This window comes from Dromaius novaehollandiae, chromosome 1 (genome assembly GCF_036370855.1).
Source record: "Dromaius novaehollandiae isolate bDroNov1 chromosome 1, bDroNov1.hap1, whole genome shotgun sequence".
Lineage (NCBI taxonomy): Eukaryota > Metazoa > Chordata > Aves > Casuariiformes > Dromaiidae > Dromaius > Dromaius novaehollandiae.
In genome coordinates this window covers 64,532,528-64,555,798 of record NC_088098.1, presented here as the reverse complement: position 1 = coordinate 64,555,798, position 23,271 = coordinate 64,532,528, and the positions used below count along the sequence as shown (strand labels likewise).

The window sequence follows — 23,271 nt, the reverse complement described above, 5'->3', positions numbered from 1 at the left end:
AAAGGAAGGGGACAGTAATGCCAAGTCACTGAAGATTAACAATAGTGGAACTACAGCATTTTTAAAAATCAGTTACATCCAAGAACCACATTAAAAATACATGCAAAGTTCAGGACTTCCTAGGATTTGGGTGACTGGATTCTGCTGAGCTCTCCACGTGTTGAATATGTATTCATATCATTACCACAGCAACTCTGCATTCTTTGGTGCAGAGACTGAATGGTACTAATTGGGGGGAAAAGTCATAATGATAGGAATTACTGATACGGTACACAGGATCTGGAATTTTGCTGCAGAAATTAAAGATGTATCAAGAATGAGCAGAAAACTGAGATTAATGGAAAAATATGTTTAAGACAACAGCTATATTCTCTTTTCAGATAGTTCTTGCCAGGTATGGTTAAGCATTCCCATTCATTTTTACAATGATGTTCACACTCTTCCGTTCTTCACATGACTGTTGACCGTTGGAAAAGAGAGAAAATTATTTGCAACCATGAAGTCAAGATAAATTGTGGTGTGAACATAAGGCTTTATAAAAATTCCATTAAAAAACTGGGCCCTTCTTGTCTCTTTTGGGCATTTCAGTTAGTAGCTTGGAAATATACATGTATGCACCTTAAGGTGTAACCTGTCGCACAAAACTGAGCTTGTGCAATTTAAATGATTCGAACATCAAAAGTGACACAAGAATGATTGTGCTACTTAACTCCTTACAGCTAGCCCAAAGATGATCAACTCTGATAGGAGAAAAGAAAGGAACTAGATTAAAGGAACAAGAAACCAGACAGAAAGTTCACAAATCAATATATAAAAGACTTTTGGATGAAAAGGCAGCAGTTCTTAACTATCAACTCAAGCACAGTATATGACCATGCTGTTAATAATTACCAATCATCTACTTCATAAAATCTCTTATACCTTATACTTAATGTTTTATATAGGTTTTCTATTCTCTTGATTTAATGTTGTACTTTTTAATATCACCTTTTAACACTGAAGAAAACTGATGAAGTAGACAAGAGTTCTGAAAACTGAGAAGTTAATTCAGAACATCTCCTTCTGGAAACTGATAATTTACAACAGCAATATCAATTTTATTACTTGATGAAGTACTAATAGTGTTGCTAATTATCTGTATCTTCAAGCTTATCACTCAGTGTACAAGGGATGAAGTGTCAGCTATACCTGGAAGAACCTCAACTAGTTACTTTAGGATTAATAAAGACCATAAGCCACCAAAATCAAGGAATCATGTTCTGCCTTTTTAGTTATGAAATATCTTACTAGTTACTCTATGGAAGTCATTTTCTTACTGGGCAGTAGATTTGCACACAAACTCAAGGTAGGCTTTTTACCAGGTCTCTGATCACTCTGATCACAACTGGTGAACAGTTTTGTAAGTTATTCACTGCTTTGCATTGTTGGTATTATATATAACCATTAGAACCATTAGAAATAATATATTATATATAACCATTAGAAACAAAAATAGTAAACAGGGATTTTATAACTTGAAAGAACAAAAAATCCTAACTGAACAGAATATTAGAGGCAGAAATATTGTATATTAGGTAGGAATTTCCAAAAAAGTCAGTAAAGAAAAGAATAGTATATTTCCTCTTGAAATGAAAGAGCAGTGGAAAAATATAAAAATACTCAGTTTAAATAACCCATTTTCATGGAATAAATGTCACTTCTGTATTTTGGTAATGAAGCCTGCTGTTCATGAAATACTCACTGGCTGATCAAATTTGAAGTCCAGAAAATTAAAGTGTTCAGGAGCAAAATCTTATCCTTTCAGTTGCACAGAAGCCTGTATTGAGTATTGACCTATCTTGATTGTTATTAGTATACTATTAGAAATTAGTACCTTCATTCACATACAATTAACAAGATTAACCATGACTGAACCACTCAAGCAGATATAATACACATCAACTGGTGAAGTTGATGTGTATTACATTACATTAACAAATGAAGTTCCACATCCTTCAAGAAAAGGTGGCAAAAATGAAATATGGGCTTGATTCAACACTATACTAAGGGCACTACAGTGCTCTCCTAAATACATGAGCTTTGAAGAGCTCACAGCATTTAAAGCATCAAGTTACCTTATATAGGAGGAGGTGATTTTGCTTTTTAATGGTTAACACAAAGGACAAAAAATTGTTCAAGATTTCATGTCAACTGCATGATTTTCAATAGATTATGTTACCTCTTACCCAATTTAATGGTTTGAAAACATTTTACAAGATGCTTTTATTGACAGGAAAGTAACACATACCTCCTAGAGTGTTGAAATGTTTAATTTATCAGTATTTAAGTCCCTTCAGAGTCTCAAACATTAGTAGTTGTGCAAATGTGACTACGTCTGCAGCAGACTTATTTTGGAGCAGTGGCACTGTTTTGAAAGGGCCTCAGAGAGGTCCCACTTACCATAGGTTGGTTTGTTTCACAGCATAAAACCACAAGTACAGGGGGAATGTTTCAAAAGTCCAACAGACTGGAATATAACTAGTCAAGAGTAAGCCTCCCAGATGGTTGATGAAGGGGTCTCCTGTAGAAGTAATTGGTGCTGTGACCCCTTTATCTATCTATAATCAGTTCTTACTTCACCAGATTATTTGCTAACAGGCACAACATATAAAGTACAGATCTACTTTTTTAAAATCACCCTTCAAAGATGGTCTAGCATACAGCAGTTCACGAGGAAACATTAACAGCCATGTTAACTGTAAAAGAAAATGAATTAATGCTTTCTTCCACAGGTTTGCAATGTTTCAGATTAAAAGAGTCTGACATGAAACACTATAACCAGTTAATTAACAAAGTAGTGATGCTAAGTATGAATTAATGACAATTCTCACACAGTTTAAAAAAAAAGAAAAAAGACAGATCTCAGATGTCTTAAAGACATACAGATTTGAGCTGATTCAGCTAACTGAAAAGGAGACTGATCATTTCTGAATGAGTGGACGCTAAATTGATTCTGCTTTGAAAAAAAAACAAAAAAACAAAAAAACAAAAAACCACAGCGTGCACAGTTTTAAAAGGCTAGTCTTGAACGCATTCCCAGCCTTCGCAAAAACTCTTCCCCTGACAGAAATGCTAACCTGGAACCTTCCTTAAATAGCAATTACTGGATTTTGAATCTTATTTCTAGGAGGATGGGGGAGAGTGAAAGTGATGGCAGCAAGACAACCAAATTAGTTCAACTGTTTTCTGTTAAGCACAAAGTCTGATTTTAAGTTAAACACATTTGGATGATTTAAAAACAATACAGCTCAAAAAAGTCAGACAGGTTTCATAAAAATAATTAGAAAGCATACTATTTCCATTTATTATGGCTTAGTGTTAACAGTGGAACTACTAGCAGGATCCTGTTAGCGTGGTACAAAACTTCAAAAAGCTGGGAACTCAGGTGTTACAGATCATAATGCAGTCACGCACTGTAGTGCCCATGTTCACTTCAACTGTTTGGTCCAGCATTTGCACACAGCTTCTCATGAATCATTGCCAAAGAATATTTGTTAAAACTCTCCTTACTGTCAAAAAGATCTGCCAATTCAAACCAAAATAGATTCAATATTTACAGAAGTTGGAATCAATTAACTTTATTGCAAGGTGAATTATAACATGACTTCCTCTCCTCTTGCCCCAAATACAATATTAAAGATAATTCAATTTTTGGGAATCTTCCAAACACAGTGAAGTGATCAGAACAAGTAAAACAAGTCCAAATGCTCTTTGCACAGCGGATGGCTAAGGTGTTTAGTTTTTCTTAACCTGTAAAAAATGCTGTTGACTGCATATATAGCACAGTGTATTTACTTTCCAATATGAAAATAAACCTATGCTTCCTTAGAAAGGTCTCTCCTTTGAGTAACTAGGCTTGCAGATCTATTAAAATGGTTACACATTAACAGGCTCACAATCGTCAGACTGAATCTGACCTGCTAGATACTTGCTGAAGGAGAATGCCTTAAAAATTGTCCTCCAAATAAACTGTTAGTCTCCAGAAGCAACTACATCTATGAATTTTCACACACGCAGAAGATTTCAGATAAGCATATTTTGTTATTTGTTGTGCTAATGTAAAACACAGACTCCCATATTTGGTCAGATCAAAGAATTATCTAGAGTTTACTTCTATGCTCTGAAGATTCTTCTCTCCTTCCTCATCAGAAACACTAACCAGCATAACCAAAAAATGCTTAGATATTGGTGTGCAACTGTGCTCAACCTAGTAGACACTGTGCTATTATTCATTAAACAAATCTAATTCTCCACATTTATCCAAAACAGGGAGATAAGCCAAAGTTACTTCCTGAAACTCTGCCAGTCTGTGCAGGACACAGCATTTCCTAACAGTCTAATTTTTTTAAGCCTTTATTGTAAGACCACTTCTTTTCCTTTGAGCCTATTTCCCTTTTCTAGGATTCTTCTGGGATTAACACTTTCACCTAATAGCACTAACTCTCAACCTAAAACCTTTGTCATTGTCAGCACAGATGTGCTTCTGTCAGTCAGCAAAGAAATACTGAAGCTTCTTGTCAGGCAAGCCAAAATCACCATTAGGAACGTCATATATGCATTTTTAGGTGAAGTACAACCCAAGCCAATAATTAAGCTATTAGTTAGGAATCCACTGCAGAACCTCAGAACAATGCTGATATCGTACAGCAATGGATATTAACAAAGCACTTGAAAATGTAGTAGAATATGTTCACCACCTCTCTGCTGTATTTGCAGAGCACTGAAAAACATCTTTTAATTGCACAGCTGACTTTAGTCCCTCTCTCCCTTCCTCAAAAGGAAATACATCTCACTGTGTTATGTATGGGACTAGACATAGCATCACTCCCATGATCTGCTCTTTTCTGTTGCCAATGAACTGCCTGAGACTGCGTGTAAACTATATATTGCCTTTAAATTTCTTTTGAGTCAAATTCTGGAAAAATCTTAATACCGCTGTACAATTGCTCACCCTTGTTAACTTACAGTATTTAGCAAAATAGTAACTACAGTCATTAGGTCTTAAAAGCAATCCATGCAGGAACTGCAAGCAGCATAGAGCAGCAAGGACTAGTTCATTTTCCTCCGTCTGCTTCAATGGGATTTTGGATCAGCGGTCCCTATCCAAGGAAAAGGAAAAGCAGCCTACTGTAGATAGGAGGATGTACATGCTGATTTACAGAGCAAACTTGAAGAAAACCTTATGAACACACTGGCTTAGATTGGGAGGATGGGAGAATTCTCTGGTATTGAGAACTAGTTCAACTGTGGGACCAGTCAGTATCAGGAAAAGACTCTAGAAGACAATTCAGAAGTTGCAGGAAATGTTCCTGACTAAACCCCAAATAATTCAGAGTTGCAAAATAACTATATGAGCAAACAAATTCATTTTTGTGTTTCTGTACAAGTCTCATTGTTAAACACAATGGCATGCTTAGAAACTCGGTACACTTATTGTACTTGTGCCCATATCAATGCAATGACACACCAGATTACCAAATACTGCGTGCACTCTTCCAGCCCGCCCCAAAAAACAAAAAGACAAAAGAGCTGCACCTCCAGACAGTTCTTTCAATCCTAGCTACTCTGTTGCCTGGCCAGCTTCAGTACTGCAGAGATTTTGCAGAAACTGAACTGAAAAAGTAGAGCCCAACTTGGGTCAGAATGCAAGACAAAAAAATCCACATGGGTAGAACACTACCCACATAGCCAGACAAGCTTCCCAATGAAACACTGAGAAAAGTCTTTTGCTTCCAGCTTTTCGTGGCCTAGTTCTCTTCCTAAAACCTACAAGAGCACCAGCCACTAAATAGCCCAGAAATGAGATGCAAGAGAAACACCTTAGAAACTGACTGCAGGGAATAAGATCCCTTATCAAATTTGTAAGAAATCAGAAATAAAAGTTTGAAGTTTTCCCTACAAAGACATAATGCTATGTTGACTGCTGCAGAAGTCAATGAAACTGAAGAAAACTCAGATACACTGAATTTGCGTTATGCAGACTGCTGCCATTTACTTAGGCCATGATTTCTTATATACCTTAAATTACTGTAAAGCAGCACCTTCATAAGAAGCCAATCCATTCTTTCACCTCCACAAGCTCACCCCTGTTGCTACACTACCACTTGGTCTGTGCTAGTCCAAGCACTCATAGCTATACCATGAAGTGGTTTCATTCCATCTGTCACGCATGCAGAACGAAACATTCAATTACAAAGAACACGTTTTAGTTTGTTGCTCTCCAGTCTTGAGGAACTCTTCAGTAAAAACAAGAGGAAAAACCTTCTTGTAGAAGAGAGATGCAAAACCTGAAATTCCAACAATTAGAAACTGAACAAGGATTATAAACAGACATTTAAGACATTTAAATAAAAACAGCAAAAAGTCATAACATGTAAATTCAAACCAAATTAAAAAAAAACTTGTGTATAGATGAATACACATTTTCAACAGGATGAAGAGCCATCAAAATATTAGGTTTACTGATGACTATATATTACTTAGTATGTCAGTTTAGAAACAAAGTTACTAAAATTAAACTGAAGCAGCAAAGTTGAATGGTATTTATTCCTACACATTGCTGTAAGCTTAAGTCCTCAGGTGTCTTATGCAACGATAATTGAAAGCACTCTTAATAGGTGTTCTGTGCCAACATTTTGGCTCTACGATTAGGCTTGTTCCAATCAGCATGTATACTATAATGTGACTGTTTTTATGTTTTTGTTTCTAAATCCAGTCTCTTTCTAGAGTGAATCCATAAGAAGGCTTTCTTAATAAGGTTAATAGACAGAAATTCAAACCATCATAAAAACACTTCAAATATTGATCTAGATGTTATTAATGAGGCTTTCCAACGATGTTTTTTATTTATGGTTTGAATGTAAACATCAACTCTGCAATCGCAAAATGATGCATGTTGGTATGCCCCAACGTCTCCCAGTCAGATCATTTTTTGGTGTTTATTCTAAAGTTATAAAAGAGAAAAGATACAATAATTGTCTCAGGATAAATGAATGAAAACAGACTATTTAAGTATTCTTTGGAAACAAAGGTGACTGTACATCGGGCACAACCAAGCTACAAAGCTTTTCAACAGTTAAAAAAGCCTAAATCATGGTGGTTTTTTGGTGAATTACTATGATCTGTTAAGTTAGAATGGAGTTAAAAAAAAAATCATCTCTGCTACCTGCTTCCCAAGGCTGTTTATATAACCAAAAACACTTTCTGTTTTAGTCTAAGGTATTACTGCAAGTCACTTAGATATAACAAGTGGTTTCAACACAGAAGGACAGCAAGTAAATATAATCTGACAGAAAGTGAAAAACAGCAGCATTCTACTAAACACAAAGTCATAATTGTAGCTTTTTTCTCTCAAGGTAACAATTAATATACCTTGAAAAGAAAAATCATTTCAGCAAAACTTAGTTTCATAACCAAAAAGATCTACATAAGTGTATTCTTACAAAGTATTTGGAGGCATATACTGGGATCTTCTTGGAAGGACTAGAGTCATCTTTTGTACTGAAAATAAAAGAAAAGGTTAAGAAACAATTATGACACTGTGTTTGGTAGAATGCCGTCATCTTTCACTTTCTCTGACAGATCATGCTGAAGATGATACCAAAGGATAACAAAGCATTATCCCTGTAGGAAAAATAACATAATCCCAAATAGTTATGCTTACCTGCTGACAAGCCACTGTAAGCTGATTACTATTGAGGAGCTCAAATCACCATGAACTACTATTATCCAAAACATTGATATTTTCTTGTGTTCACTAAACACAAGGATACACCAAATGAATTCAGAAAAGTTTTATATCAGAACACATCATGGTATTCCATGGTATTTGGAGAAAAATAGAACACTATCAAGCTGCTCCTCCTCTTCCCCCTCCTGCCAGCTGAGGTTTAAGTGGTATTTCACAATATTTTTCTTCAATTACTAGTTCAGATAGTTGGCATTAATAGCCTTGGTAATTTATTCAATACATTAACCACTTTAAGAGTACAAAAGTGTCACCTCAACTTTTCTACTTTTTAGCCCTTATCTCAAAACATATGTTTGTATTCATCCTAAAACCAAAAGGTTCTTTTTTCACTAATGCCTCAAGAGTTATACAGACTTAACAGTATCTTATATAGCCAGTTTGCTGGGGGGGGGGGGGGGGGAAAAAATCACTTTCAACAACAACTTAGAGATTGTGAACTACTTAAGCTAGTCTCTACTGCAGCATCTTGAAGTCTACAAGGCTTCTTAGTATCACCACATTACAACAAAAAATAGGCTCAATTTTCCCTTGTGTATGCCTGCAAGGCCAAAAAGAACTGGCTTGTGTGCATTACCAATTTCACTTCAGCTCTTTTTCCATGGACTGGCAGTTCCATTGCAAGTGCTTCTCTCCTTTCTACTTAAAATCAATACCACATACTGCAAGAAAGACCCATGAGAACACCAGATTTGACATTAGAAAGCTATAATATATTTAGGAAGTTTGACCTGTTCCAAACCTGAGCCTTACAAAGTTTCAAGTTACATATTTCTTTCTTGTACAATAAAGACATTTAAGATAACAAATTAAGAACTCTAATATCCAAATTAAGATAATGTCAAGAGAGACAGTACAGCGTCTAGAGAAACACAGTAATATAGAAAAGACTCTTCAGGAATATGCATACTAAATGGTTGGGGAGGAGGGGGAAATATCAGTGCAACTCTGGGTAGGGGAGCAATGTCTGAACAGTCTCAATACATAGCAGCCCAAGAATTTTGGAGCTGAGTGGAGGAACAGAGTCTATTACAAAGGGGACCCGGTATTTAGAGGACAAGAACACTCCTCCCACAGCTTAACAACAAAAGTATAGTTAAGCTACTAAGAAGTTCAACAGTACCATTTACCCAAGCAGCTTTCTATAAAAGGGGTGAAGTTGGTAGTATTCCCCTCATATGTTTAACAGGCCAAGCAGAGACCAGCTGCTTAGCCTATCCAACAGTTCAAAGCAACTCAAGGTATTCGCTCCTCCTCCCTAGGAAAATGGGGGGGGGGGGGGAGCATTGGGAAACAGGCACAAAACTTGTAGTTTTCTTTCCTTTTAGGAATGCAAAGGGGCAGAACACAGAAAGCCCAACTCTTGACCCATTACACGACAATTTTTTGAAGTCACTAGACAGTGCTGCACCTTGACAACACCTCAGATACTAAGCTCTCTTGAGGACATAACTTCAAGTTACTCTAAAAGAGAGTTAAGTTACAATTTCATGCATGACCTGGGGAAATAAAGGGAAAGCACCTTAAAGTTGGCAACATTCTAGAGAGCTAACAAACATCTGCCATCGACAAGTTATTTAAGTGTGGTGCTGGAGGATACCTACAGTGCCTTTAGGTAATGACTACGCAACTGCATATTGCACAATCAAATATCCATAATGGGAGAAAGTCTAGCTTTCTATCAATTGACAACCAACTCAAGAATGGAATCAGTATTTTGATGATACTGTACTAGGGCAAACAAATCAAAATGTTATTTTAATATAGTTAAAAAATAAAGTCAGTGGAGGAATGAGAATTATTTGGTTTTCAGAAGAAAAGTATACTCATTAGAAGTTCAGCCAGTCTCATAATAGCAGCAAACACATTTAAAGAGACAACTATATTTTCAAAAAGGGAGATGCTCATTCCAGACTACTGTGAAGGAGAGCCTCTTTCAGATGGTGGGGGATGCAAGAAAAGTCTGAAGAGGAACCCTGCTGGAGTATACCAGCCACACTTTTCCATGACAAAGTAAGGGACAATGATCCGCAAGAGCTTGCCCCAGTAAGGTGAAACTCCTTCCAGAAACATTTTCTTGGTTAAACACTCTTATGCAGACATCCAAGGCCTCTAACCACAGAGGCATCAAAGTAAGAATATATTTTCAGTGGCACCACATTATTTTAGCAGAAACATAATTCTGATCTTAACACAGATCAGTCAGCATGGGAAGCCAAACTTCGGTGTAGGATGTTAGTATAAAGCAAATTCAACACCTAGTTATACTAAGAGACAAACACCTTGGTATAAGCAACTGAGAGGAGTACCTTGCTCTCAAATTCCACAGTCCATCATGGTCTATGATTTTTTAAGAGAAATAACTTGTACCAAAGTACCAAAAATACTCACTGCCTTTCCTTCCCTTTTCTGGCTTGTGATGAAGGGATTTCAAGGCAAACTTTAAACCACACTCAAAGTGAGTTTTTCAACTGAAGAGAAATACAGTTCCTAAAGCACGCTGTGGAGAGCGATACTATGCCAAAAACAAACTCCTGTTTATTGGCTCCACCAGTTCCTCCTCAGATACTCATGGCTTTGTTAACTTTGGAGAAATCACTAGCACTCTCCCTTTGGCTTCTAACAAAGCATAATTGGTTAACTAACCCAAACTGCATTGAAAACCATCATATTTTTTCCCCAAGAACTTACTTTAATTACAGGAATACTTTCTATGTTAAGTTTTAAGCACTTCAAAAAGAGATGGCAATGATATCCCCAATTTACCAGAAGAAAGGCATTTTCTAGCTCTTCAAGATCAATAAGAAAGGGTAAAAATAAAGCTCAGCATATGCTACACTCCAGAGCTAGAATATTTGCTCAGATGAGTATCCCATGAATACAGCTGTGCTGCACTCACAACTAAACTGGCTGCAAACCAATACAGCTAAGCAAGGCCTAAACATTCTGGACCCAACTGAGACCTATACAGATACATCTGCACTACACTCTGTGCTATGCAAGATATCCCATCCCTGCTTCTTATTGCCTTAGAAGGAAAAAAATGCATGCAACTGCATGAGGACAGGTGATGATCTCCAATATCCCTATTAGGTTTTTCAAAAGTTGTTCTCTGATCTTTACTGAACCTAAAAACTCAAGAGAAAAACACGAAAATCTGAAATGCGAGAAAATCATGATTTGCAAATAAGTTCTCAGAAACAAAAAACTCAAATCCCAAAGACATCAGTGCGTCTATGAGAGACTAGAGGTGATACTATGAGGTGATAATCAACCAGATGTCATGTTTTTAAGTATTTTTAACATCTTCCAAAACAAAAGGGTAACTCAATCATTCAAAGGTGACAAGAACAGTAATAAAAATTTAACCAGGGACAATCAAGTGCGCTCAGAGGAATAATGAGCCAGGATCACAGCAAGGAGACTGAGATGACTATCAGAGAATGGCATGAGTCAGCCAGCATCTTGGCTCTGTGAGTTGAGACAATTTTTACCACTGCATTTGTCCTTAGCTAAACTCTGTACAAATCACAAGTCCTGCCCATGCTAGAAGGCTTTATTAAAAGTGATGTGCTGAAACACTGGTGCTGAGATCTAAAACACCAGCTCCTCAAAGTATGCTGAAAGATAACGTAGCAGGAATAAATTAAGCTAGTTTTATAGGGGGTAATGAACAGATTGTTCTGGTTCCCCCACAGATGACAGAAATCCCTTGTTCGGTGTCTAAAGAGAGAAGTCTGTTTAATTACAGTAAATCCTATTAAACTGATCTTTCTTATAAAGGCTGAAGTGACCAACTCCAGAAGGCTATAGACTACATAATGAATTCAGAGTTTAATTAGGACACACTGTTAGCTAACTATAATCTATTAATTAGCATTCTCCATTTTTACAGCTCATTGCAATAATACCCTTTTACTTTTAAATTGCACCCTTCTTTTTTTGGACCAAAGTTATATAATTACTACCACACTGGTGGAATTGTAATGATTGCCTAGAGAACAGCGGCCTGGAAATATCTGTAAATGTTTAATTAGGGAATAAAGGAAAGATAGGAAAAACACTGGGAAAGAGGAACCAGTGTTCTCCAATTTATACATATTCAGTAACCCTGCATTCCATTCCAAGCGATACACTCACTATACTTTTCTTGCAGGATTTCCACAGCAGCCTCAAATATCAAAACTGATGTGTTAAAAGTGTTGTCACCTTCCAAAGGCATTTTCCTCAGTATGAAAATGCAACTTTCAAAACCAGAAAAGAATTTAGGAATTAAAATACTTAGCTGCAACTGAAATACATACAACACCAGAGAATTTCAAGAGTGGATGGTATTTAATGTTTCATTCAGGTACAGTACCAGTATAATGAAAATGACTTTTCACTTTTTTTTTTTTCTTCATTCCAGCAAGACATACTACAACAACTACTAGAATGCTGCACATGTTAACAAATCTCATGTTGTCACACTACCAGAAAGCAAGAATATGGCTATGAAACAGCATGACAAGTTCATTAAGTTATCTCATACTAACTCAGGAGAAGCAACTTGTTTGCTGCATCTAAGTTCTTAAAGAAGTAGAACAGACAGCTTCAGTGTAACAAATTGTCAGTAATCAAAATGAATCTACTATTTAAATTATAGGTCACCTGAAAGTAGAGTATAACATATTAAGTACTACCACTACTTTTTCCTCCAGTGCTTTCCCTCTCCTCTCCATCTTCCAAAGCAAAACCAAAAAAACCCACTGCCTAAAACAGCAAGTACACCAACAGAGCTTCAAGAACACAATCACACCTGAATTATGGAAACCATTTCATTAAACTTTATTGGATATCTTTAAAATCCAAGGGGGAAATTAATTTTACCATGGTGAAAGCCGACTTAATTTTAGGGAGATGTCAGGAATTAGACACTAGGCCCATCTTCCACATGAAAGGTGGGATTTCCTACATGAGAAAACAGAGAGCTTCCTAACTCACATCTAGCCAAAAACTAAACAGGAAGGTACTAAATGAAAGATGAGTTGTTACTTCAGAATTTGCTAGAAAGGAGGTCTAGACGGGAAAACTAAAAAAGCTCTTAATGACAAGTGCTGACTACAAAAACAACTCAGTTTTAACCAACCTCTCTATTTCATTTTAATCTGGGGATGCTTTCAAGAGGGACAAGATAAAAGAGCAAGATGCCCAAGATTCTTGTTCTCCTGCCTGTTCTCCAACTAGCCAGATCACCACAAACAACTGTAAGGTGTTTCATGATAGTCGTATAACAAGATGTGCAGAGCTAGTGACAAAAGAATAGATAAGCAGGTATTAAACAGTGTTACTCAAGTGTAGCCACATTTATAACTGTTTGTGAAAACCCCCAGATCTGGAGGTTTTAACTAGAGCTCTAAAATGACACCAGCGCAACGCAAACTTTGTTTTGCTGGCAATCTGTCAACATTCATCAACAATTCAGTTGTGTTTCGGGTCAGCAGCTGGTACATTCTGCAGCTCAGAAAATGCTTTAAGTGGTTAATGCTACAGAAATTTTAATAATGAACAGGGTAAAATATTTCCAAAAGGAAATACAATGGTTAGTATCAATTCTAGACCAGAAGTAAATGACATATAAGAGTACAACAGGAGAAGTGAACCGTCAGAGGGGGCTTGTAATTCTGACAGTAAACATCTAAAGAGAGACTTGCTAGTTGAAAACACATCTCATTCATACCAGTTATGTGGGAAAAGCACCAATATATTTTGTCTGCAAGTGTGAGGTGCAAGTTTGTTAAATTCATTTAATCATGCTATTGCATGCATGAACACACTAACACAATTGTGACAATAGATGACAAACCTGGTTTTCTTCTTGCAAAACTCTATATTGTTCCTTCCAAACAGTGATTTTTGAAGCTTCATCTTTCCTCAGGGCTCTCTCCTTTTTTAGCTCAGGGCTCCAGAAGGTCTTGATACTGTTCATAGAAGAACTCAGCTTGCTTTCTTTCACCTCCACATCCTTGCGAAGCAGATCATTTTCCCGTAATACTTCTTTGAGTTGCGTCTGCAGATCCATTATTGTGTTATCCCTGGCCTGGCGCAGCGAGTGAGGCACAGTGGATGCCATACTCACTGGAGGAAGGTGGTGCTCTCCAAATGCAATAGTATCGCTGGCAACTCCACTACTGGCAATGTTAGGGCTGCTACCCATTGCAGTCATCCTGACACCATAAGGCAGCCGCCCCCCAGATCGGCCCAAGGTCATGGTGCTTTTGGGGGTGTCTGCACCCACGTTCTCATGGTCACTTAGGTACATAGGGCCAGATGTAGCATAGGCAGCATTTAAAGACTGAATATTTTCCATAGAAAGGGTTTTCCCACTGCCACCCCCAGTACTACTTCCAGAACTGCCCCCTGTGCTATTGGTTCGACGATGGCCCAAGCGTGGTGATCGTGGCAACCGTGGTGAACGCCCTGGACTCTGGTTGCTTGGCTCAACCTTACCAACTGACCGAGCACTTCCATACATGATTAAGCTGGTGCTGTGAGGCAATTAGATAGGCGTAAAACAGGAATGAGAGAAGTCCTGTGAAGTTCTTCAACAGTTGTAAGTCAGCTTAAGGCCAATCACAACTTGTAATAGATCCAGTTGTCCATTTTTGAAGTCACATGCTCATGATGTTCAGGACCATATCTGTATTAACAAAAGCAACATATTAAATACCTAGTTTATCACAAAATATGTTGTCCCACATTAGCATAAATTACGTTCCACTACCGTTACATTTCTTCAGCATGCTTTCAATTCCCTCTCTTGAAAAAGGGGATCCATTATTTACATTCTAATATTTGAACTCAGAAAGGGATTTTATTCTTGTTTTTCTGTTACTATATTATCACAGTAAAGAGATAACCCCCCCCAAAGGATCCATCAATTTTAAGTCAGAATTTTGTTAGTCATGAATTGAATTCTACAAAAGCAGTCTAATTTTTTTTCCTACTTCTAACAAGCCCTTATCTTTTACCTGCTACTTTTCTGAGTAAGAGAGACAATCAAAATTGAAAGCCTACTCAGTAGTAATTTTTCCTTTAAGTACTGCTAGCTTCTGTAGGCCCCTAAGTTTCTAAACCCTGACACTGTGAAAAATCTGTCAAATGTGAACATAGTATTTAGTGAAACAATTCTGATAGTCCTCCGCAAGTCACTTTACGTTGCTGTCACCCCCACTCAAAACTTAGAAGTGAAACTGACAAGAATCACAAAATTGTTACTGACTGCAAAGGCTTAAGCAGCTACAGATATAACCCTGTGAAAGAACAAAAAACACACAACTAAACCAATGAGGCTAACCAGAAAAAGAGAATTATACCTGGGCTGAAAACTGGTTTCAGTCTCTTTTTTCTCTTGAAATGGAATTAAGTCTCAAACATGACTTTGAGGTCTTTGTTCAACCCGAACAAAGATCTATCAAAAATACACTTTTATTTATGACCTCAGATTAATTCCATTAACCCTATCATTCCAACAGCAGGGACATCTTCAAAAAGAGGCACCTCTACCAGCAGAGCAACAACGTACTGCAGTCCCTCCTTCCCTCCACTTTCTCCTTATCACCTGTACAGCTCTGGCAGCACATGCAACAGAACTCCTTATATTTCTGCACTGTAACAACAAGCTGTTCTGCAGCTGCTAGCAGGGACCTCTTTAGCACAGGGGAACTGTGCTGAGACTACAGTTAGTACTCAAGATCTAACAGAGGAGCAAGAAGCAGGGATTAAATCCACTCTTGTGGCTGAAACACTGCACTGAAGGACTATTCCCACTACACAGTTCTCATTCTGGTGTGAACTATTTCAAGCCACTGTTGGGCTCAATTGAAATGAAAACTAGAACCACACAAACTATTCTTGGTCTGACCTCCCCCAGCTTGATGTAAGAACACCAAATAGTGTCCAAAGAGCATCATTATATATAGCCCAACTCCTCTCCTTTTGTAGCAGTTTTTGTCCAACCTATTTCCAGATATCAGGAATCATCCAAGTTTTCCAAGCCAATGAATGAGGGCATGTCTGTGAGACAGTAGCTAGGCAAACAGATGAAAAATTAGATTTAAAGAGGAGTACATTTGCAAAAGAAGTTGTAGAACTGGTGGGGGGGGAGGGGTGCAGGGGGGAGTGTTAGACCAAAAATGGTATTTCAAAAAATACTGGAAGAGTCGGGGGGGGGGGGGGGGAAGGGAACAGCCTAATGAAGAGATGCAAAGTTTTCCCTCTCAGAAAAAATAGATAATATAAGAATAAAAAAAAAATACAAGAAATATTTTTTACGTTTTAAAGAGAAAACAAAACCAGAGTATCAGAGTAAAACAGTAGTTTGTCATTTATACACTATTTCATAGAAGATGCAAAAGCATGAGTAATTTTACACAGCTTGTAGAAGTTGATACTGTGTTTTGTAATCAGTGCTCAAAAAGTTCAAATGCCCTTCCCCCCCCCCCTTCTTTTTTAAATGACAATGATAGCTAGTCTACTCAGTCTGGCAATGATATTACAACGAAGTATTTTAAACGTTTATGTAAAGAAAAACAGGTGGGGGAGGAGAAGATAGCCAGTTGCATTAATAATTGAAGTTTGCTACCAAAACACCATCTACAGAATCCTTTCCCTAAAAGACAAGTTAGAGACAGGAAGTTTCTTTTACTTCACCTGCATATCCTCATGCAAGCCAGTACAGAAATAACCTCTATAACAAAATCTACAGTGTTTTGCTGGGCTGACTTCAATTATCAAGACACTATACCCCAGATCTGGAAGAAAAACACTCTTTCCAAATAGAAGAGTTATTTCAGATTAATCTGTTTGAGATATCAAAGTGCTAACAATGCTGCTGTGACAGCAGCTGAGCACTCAAATCAAGCTACATATGATTTCTTAAACAGTATGTACCATACATTCAACTGAGAGTTTGTATTCACAGGAATTCTCAGGAAAATTAATCCAAATCAAAGCATTTAATTTATTTACTAGAAACTTACCACATTAAATCCTTGTGAACACTCATTCTCTTAACAGCTATAAATAAGTTTCACTCAAACTGACAGACTAGATAAGTTTTATTCTGTACATTTTAATGAAAGCACTTTCTCCAAAACACCAGAAAACATTTTAAACATTGCTAAAAGTATGTTACTCTTACTAGCTGATACTTCTGATATAAGTGCCAAACAACATGTAAGAAGCACAGAAAAGATTTTTGATCATTTCTAATGAGTCAATTACCCCAAAAGGAAATATTTAACTTAAACTCATGAAATTGCTTTCTGTTTGCTTTAGCTAGCATTTTGTCAACCTATTAATAGCTTTTCAAAGAGTGAAAGTGATTAATGTCCTTGACAGAAACGTAACTTCCCACACAGCTGAAAGCAGCTGGTACCACACAATCTGCTGTACAGTAGCAATGTGCTAATACACCATAAAATCAGATTAATTTTCCTCCACCTTAAGTGAAAGTAACAGTTATAAACTAATTCAATTCTAATTTTTGTTTTGCAGGTAGGCACCATTCCTTCCACTCCTACAGAAAAATCAAGTAATTCAAACTATAGATACCAGCTGCTAGAACTAGCTGTCTAGTTAAAACACAGAGTTACAGAAAGGATTCCAAGACTGGGCCCATGCAAAACTCAGGGAAAGCTAAGTACTCTAACATAAATTCCATGCTTTACGTTGCACTCACTTTCCACAAAATCACTAGTAGCTTAAAAACAAACAAAGCCACCTGTCTTTGGAGACTGGAAGACCAAAAACCTCAGTATTTTTCTTGGGGGCTTAGAAATGAGAACTTCCATTACACAGTTTTTAGACTTTACAGTTGTGAAGACACCTTTCCACATATTAACTAAATATACCTTTCTACCCATGCAGCCTGTTTCAGTGTTTTTACTGGCACAGAGATTTGCCATCGGTCAGGGCGGGGAATAGTCTGTTAGAAGATAAATCAGCTTCGATCTTTTGTTTTGGTTTTTTTCCACCCCCTACTAATATTTATCAGCCATTTCACTTTATTGTTATTAGGAAACCATAAGCAGAAGTAGATATTAAGACAATTCACACTAGGAAAAACATCCCTCATCCTGGAAACAAAAAAGTCGAGGAAGTGACAGAAACGCCTCTCCTCAGTCACAATACCAATCAATCAGGAAGAGCAGCGAGCTCTAGTTTCCTACAGAAATCCAAGCAGTGTTACATGGAAGATTTATTTCAGATGGCAATAAAGCCAAAACTGTTTAAGACTTTCAGTAATGTGGTCCACACTAGTATCTTACCAGGAATCTCAGAAGTGTGGTCTCTTACCTTTTGTGACTCCAAAAATGCAGCAATATTTCTCCTGCTGCTTCCCCCACAACTCTAAATTTATTCCCAGATAAGTAACCGCTTAATCTTACAGGATGGTCTTAACCACATAGGAACAGTGTCCAACTGTGACATGAATGTACTGAACCCTACAGAAGTGCTCACAAAGGAAGGCAGTCAAAAACCTTTGGTCCTTTCCATCAATACAGGAACTCTTAACCTAAGATTAATAGACTATAAACTGAAAGCATATGAAAAACCAAGCCACTCAAGCTAGTGCTAAATAATTTTCTCCTCAAGATAGCCTACACACTTTCACACCTGAGGGATTTAGACAGTGACAGGTTATGGGCATCTAAGTCAACAGAAACTTCCAAAGAGCATCATGTATGCAAGCCAAATAAAAACCATCCCAAAAAATTAACCTCAGCCAAGGTAAAGATTTCATGTAGATATCTACAAGTTGGCATAACAGCTTTGCAAGGATAGACATATGCGATAAGTGTGCTTTAGTTTTAGTTGAAAATGCTGTCTCAGAGATTCTGGAAAAGCTTGAAAGAAATAAAGGCTATCAGAAGCATAAAAAAAAAAGATGAGTTACACAATATTGTAAACAGAGGTTTTAAATAGGAACAGATATGACCATATTTTCTATAGGGAAGTGATGAGATACACATCAATATATCTTTCCAATAGACTGAAAGTGACAGGCAAGAAAAACATATTCAAAAAAATCACAGGTAACTGTCTAAAAATACTCAAAGATGAACATCATGAATTGTGAGAACATGCTTATAGTTTCACAATGTTTAAATGTACTACGGAGCAATTTGAGGCAACTACAACAAATCTGTCCCGTAATAGTCTTGTCACAGTCAGTGAATAGCAATGGAGAATTCAGTTTCCTTCAACAGAGCAGAGCAGGTACTATTCCAAGAAGTACAGCAATATCCAGAATCATCAATACATCAATAAAAATGTTTATTCAAAGCAGCATGAAAGCTGCTAACAGATGCCTTGGAAGCTGCCATGCTGAAACCATAGTCAAATGCAATCTGAACAAATCCACGCAGATTTATTTGTAAGACAGTTAAGAAGTGACAGAGGGTAGGAATACCATTCCCTCTTGAAGCATGAGGGAAAGAAAAGTGGGGGGGACACAAAAAACCATTCCTTCAACTCAGCTTTACTAGTCTTCTCCAAGGATTCAGTGGGTTTCAATTAAGTTAGCTCTTTCCAGCACGCTACGAGTTTAAGAAGCTCCGAGAGGATCAGATTAACATGAATTTCAAGGCAAAGAATCCAACAAAATGAGATATGTTTATCAACACTGTCATGCTCAATCCTGATTTCCAGTATTTTATGTGAACCAGCAGCTCGGAGAGCAAACACTCCTGGCTATGCCTGACAGAAAACTAAGTGTCATTAACACGACGTTTTGTTAACCTCTGGAGAACAGCTCTTTTTTTTTATAAACATAGGAAGCCTCCCATACTCCCCTCACTCTAGGGGGAATAGTAGAACCACAACAGTTACATATAGGTTAGCACGCAAACCAAATACAGAGAAACACACTGCAGGAGCATAGGCAAGTCTCTGTTTACATTTGTAAAAACATTTTACAATTGTAACAACATTTTACATTTGTAAAAGAATTTAAGAATAACCTTGGCAACCTTCACCAAGTAACATTTTCTCCTCATTTCTTTTCTGCAGTTTCTGTTCATGACTGACATAAGCCAAAATACCAGATTTACAGAGTGAACTTTGCAATGCTGCCAGTGCCTTATGGTCAGGAATCAAGCAGCTTGATCATAAACTAGGCAGGAAAGTACATCTTACAGCGCAATAACTCTTCTGGTGTCTCCTATCAGCATAATGGAAGTCATACACTCAGTTTCCAGGACACTGAACTTTCTTGTAGCACTGACCCCTGTTTGTACAAGGAAAGCTTTGAATTTCAGTTCTATAACAGCAACAAAAGAGTCAGCCTTTACAAGAGCTATCTTAATTGGACAATATAGCATAGCAGACACATTGAACTTCATTAACAGAGGTAGTAATCTTTCATATTGCATACTGTAATGGTTAATCAAGAATGATAACTACTATGTTATAAAAAGGGACCCAGACTCCAGAACTGAAGGGGAGGGAGTGAGAGAGAGAGAGAGAGAGATTCTGAAAGAGAAAAGGTTACATTCCAGTAAAAACATGCCAGATACTCACTGTTTGAGTGGCAGGGTATGGGTATGATGAGAGAACAGACAAGATTCACAACAACTTAGAGGTGCATGAACCAAAATGAAGACAGAAGTTGTGAATTGCTGTTACTTTCTGGTGCACACCACAAACTACAAAAGCTGGAGTTGCTACCTTACTTTATATAAAGAATGTACAGAATCTTAGTACTATATTATAGATTTTGCATTTGACTTGGTTTAGAAGGTAAAAAAAAAGCTCACTACTTTTCTTGTTAAATTAGTGACTACAACACAAAAAAAGGACAGAATGCCTACAAGCCAACCGATGCTGAACACAAGGCACCGAATCCATGGAATTCAGGCTGTTTATCCATATCAAAATATTCTTATCCTCACAGCCTTGACAGCAAGAGAGCTAAATGGGTGAACAAAATTAAGATGGAAAAAAGACAAAAATAGTAACTGCTCATACTATGATTGATTCTCATTCCTAGATACATGGTGCAAGAATTGATGCCAAAGCACCAACGTGTGCTTGTGTCCAATCCTTTTCAAAGTTTTTTTTCTTTTTTAAATAAGTTCCCCTACTTGAACATCTGCCAAGTTCACTGAAAGTAACAGTGCTCTTGTTCTGTCTCAGAACCATGAGAGCTGTGATTTGATACATTTCTCTCCCCCTCCCGCCATATATACACAGAGAAGTCTTCCCAGAAAAATCTCTCAAAAGTCACTGAGAATCTTTAGGTGACTTTAACACACTGAGAACCACGTTTTGTTAAAGGCAGGAATCCATAAACTCTGACCCTAACACTTTGAGGAAAAACCCAACAGCCATTTGACAAAGAAGTGGGGTTTGGGGTTTTTTTTGTGTGTTTTTTCTAAACCCAAAGTGGCAGTCCTGTTATGTACTTTAGAAAGTTGAAAGGTTAGCATAAATGGCATGCCTGAACTTTATAAGTCACCACAGAACATGGAAACATCCTGATTATCTGCATCTGTGTGGTGGTTTTTTTTTTTTTTTTTTTTTTTTTTTAAACACAGCTCTGCTTCCCATTCTTCTATTCCTAGAAAACAGTACAGTCGGAACACACCACCCATGAGTCTTGAAGCAGGAACCAGAACTATCTATTGGCTTCCTAGTTAATTTCAGTCACCCTCAAGTATGTGTTTCCTTTCACCAGATCTACTTACTCCACAATGAGTACACAAATAAAAAGGCAGAAGGTGCTCTACTCTGTAGGGGCTTCTTTGAAGATGCATTTTCCACTGACATTAGTTTTTGTTTCTTACAGTTCCTGTAGACATTGTTATCAACAAAGAGTATGCTTTCTCCACCGCTTCAATCCTTTACACCTTCTTCCCTCCCCCCAAAAAAGCGCCACAAAGAGACAGTCATTATTATAAAAGTGTATGCATTATAGCTAAATCTTTGTTTACACATATGTATACTCCTCACTATGCACCACTTGCTTACAAGGATTTTTTTGTTGTTGTTGAGCTCTGGAGGTTGGCCTCAACTAGAGGCAGAACACAAGGAAGGTGCCAGAGTTGCTTCTAAAGGCCTTAACATGTCTCATTGGTCAGTCTAAGGTGGCTCTGTTCACAACTTACTAAGGGTTACCCTGGCCACTAAATTTAGGTGCTAGAGCAACATCTTTCCCTTTGTCAAGCTGCTGTGTACCTTTGGAAATTTTTCTGTCCTGCTCAGGAGAGCGGGGCACACTTTTTAAGAATACCTGGAAGTTGCATTTAAAGGCTTCCCAGATTTGACAGAAGCCTTGGATATTGTTCAAGCACCTGTTCTGTCCTATAGCTTTTAAGTCTCTCACTGTCAGCATTAAAATTGCTCTAGGGTGATTGGCACGTGGTGCAGATATATCATACACCTTTCTCAATTCCAGATTCTTGCTTGGGTTGCCAGGATTGGACCCAGTGACCCACACGGTCCCTCCAGTCGTAAGTCCTTAACACTGACATGGGTAGGCAAACCAGGACTTGTGCTGTGCAGTGAATTGGAGCTGACTGTAAATCTCTAAATTTAAGTAAACAACAGCCAAATTAGAAGATTTGACATTTATCTTTCTTTCATTTTAAATAATAGCAAAACACAAAGAGCCACAGAAGTCAGAACACACACATGAACTTACTAGTGAATAAGCTCCAACTAAAATAACCCTTGCCCTTCTAATCACCTAGAAGATTAAAGACTTGTAGACATGAATTTTCTGTCATTCTAATGCTAAAAAGTTTAAAGCCCCATTTTCAGTTTTTAGATTACACAGCCAGCAGATATCTTGTGCCCACATGCACGGCTGATTGTCTCTTTCCAGAGGTGACATATGACCAACAACTTCCCACTAGAGCAGTGGGATCACAAAGAAACACAATGCTAAAGAGTGATAAAATGGGGGGATGGAGGGTCAGGCACAGGGCAGGAACAGCAGGAGAGTATCCTAGCATACAAAATAAGCAATAACAGCAAGGAACTGATGAGCTGGTTGCAATAGCATGGTGAAACATTCTCTCCATATAGCACCACAGATAACTGCTACCAGGAACTGAGAATGTGGCAGATTCAGCCAGAAGTAGGTTTCTCTCATGATCAAGAATTGCAATTCAATAAAAAGGTGCTGGCCATAAAAATACCAAACCTGGGTGGGTTTTTTTTTGCTGGCTTTTTTGTGCATGTGTGTGCACGCGTCACTCAAACCATTAACCAGATGTTAGACATGAGAAGTTATGGACAGAATCTAATAAGAGCTTATGACAGGATCAAAGAAACAATGCCAACACTTATGAAAAATATGATGCTTTAATAAAGCCCAGATAGTCGAAACCCAAACTGAAGAAAAACTGCTAACACCCTTATACTGATCTGGTAAGAGCTAAATTATTTTCCTGGATAGCATGGAGAAAGTCTAAATTGTACCAAGTATTATGATAAAC

At 37.6% G+C, this 23,271-nt stretch overlaps 1 protein-coding gene across 7 annotated transcripts in view; it reads right to left on the bottom strand.

The window, feature by feature from the left end:
- The window catches only part of ERC1 (ELKS/RAB6-interacting/CAST family member 1), a 309,324-nt gene that overhangs the window by 284,073 nt on the left and 1,980 nt on the right, over positions 1 to 23,271 (bottom strand). For all 7 annotated transcript variants that reach the window (XM_026117004.2, XM_064515015.1, XM_064515024.1 and 4 more), the window contains exon 2: positions 13,632 to 14,465. In XM_026117004.2, coding sequence (XP_025972789.2) covers positions 13,632 to 14,300 — 669 coding nt within the window. In that variant the 5' untranslated portion in view covers positions 14,301 to 14,465. The remainder of the gene's footprint in view (positions 1 to 13,631; positions 14,466 to 23,271) is intronic.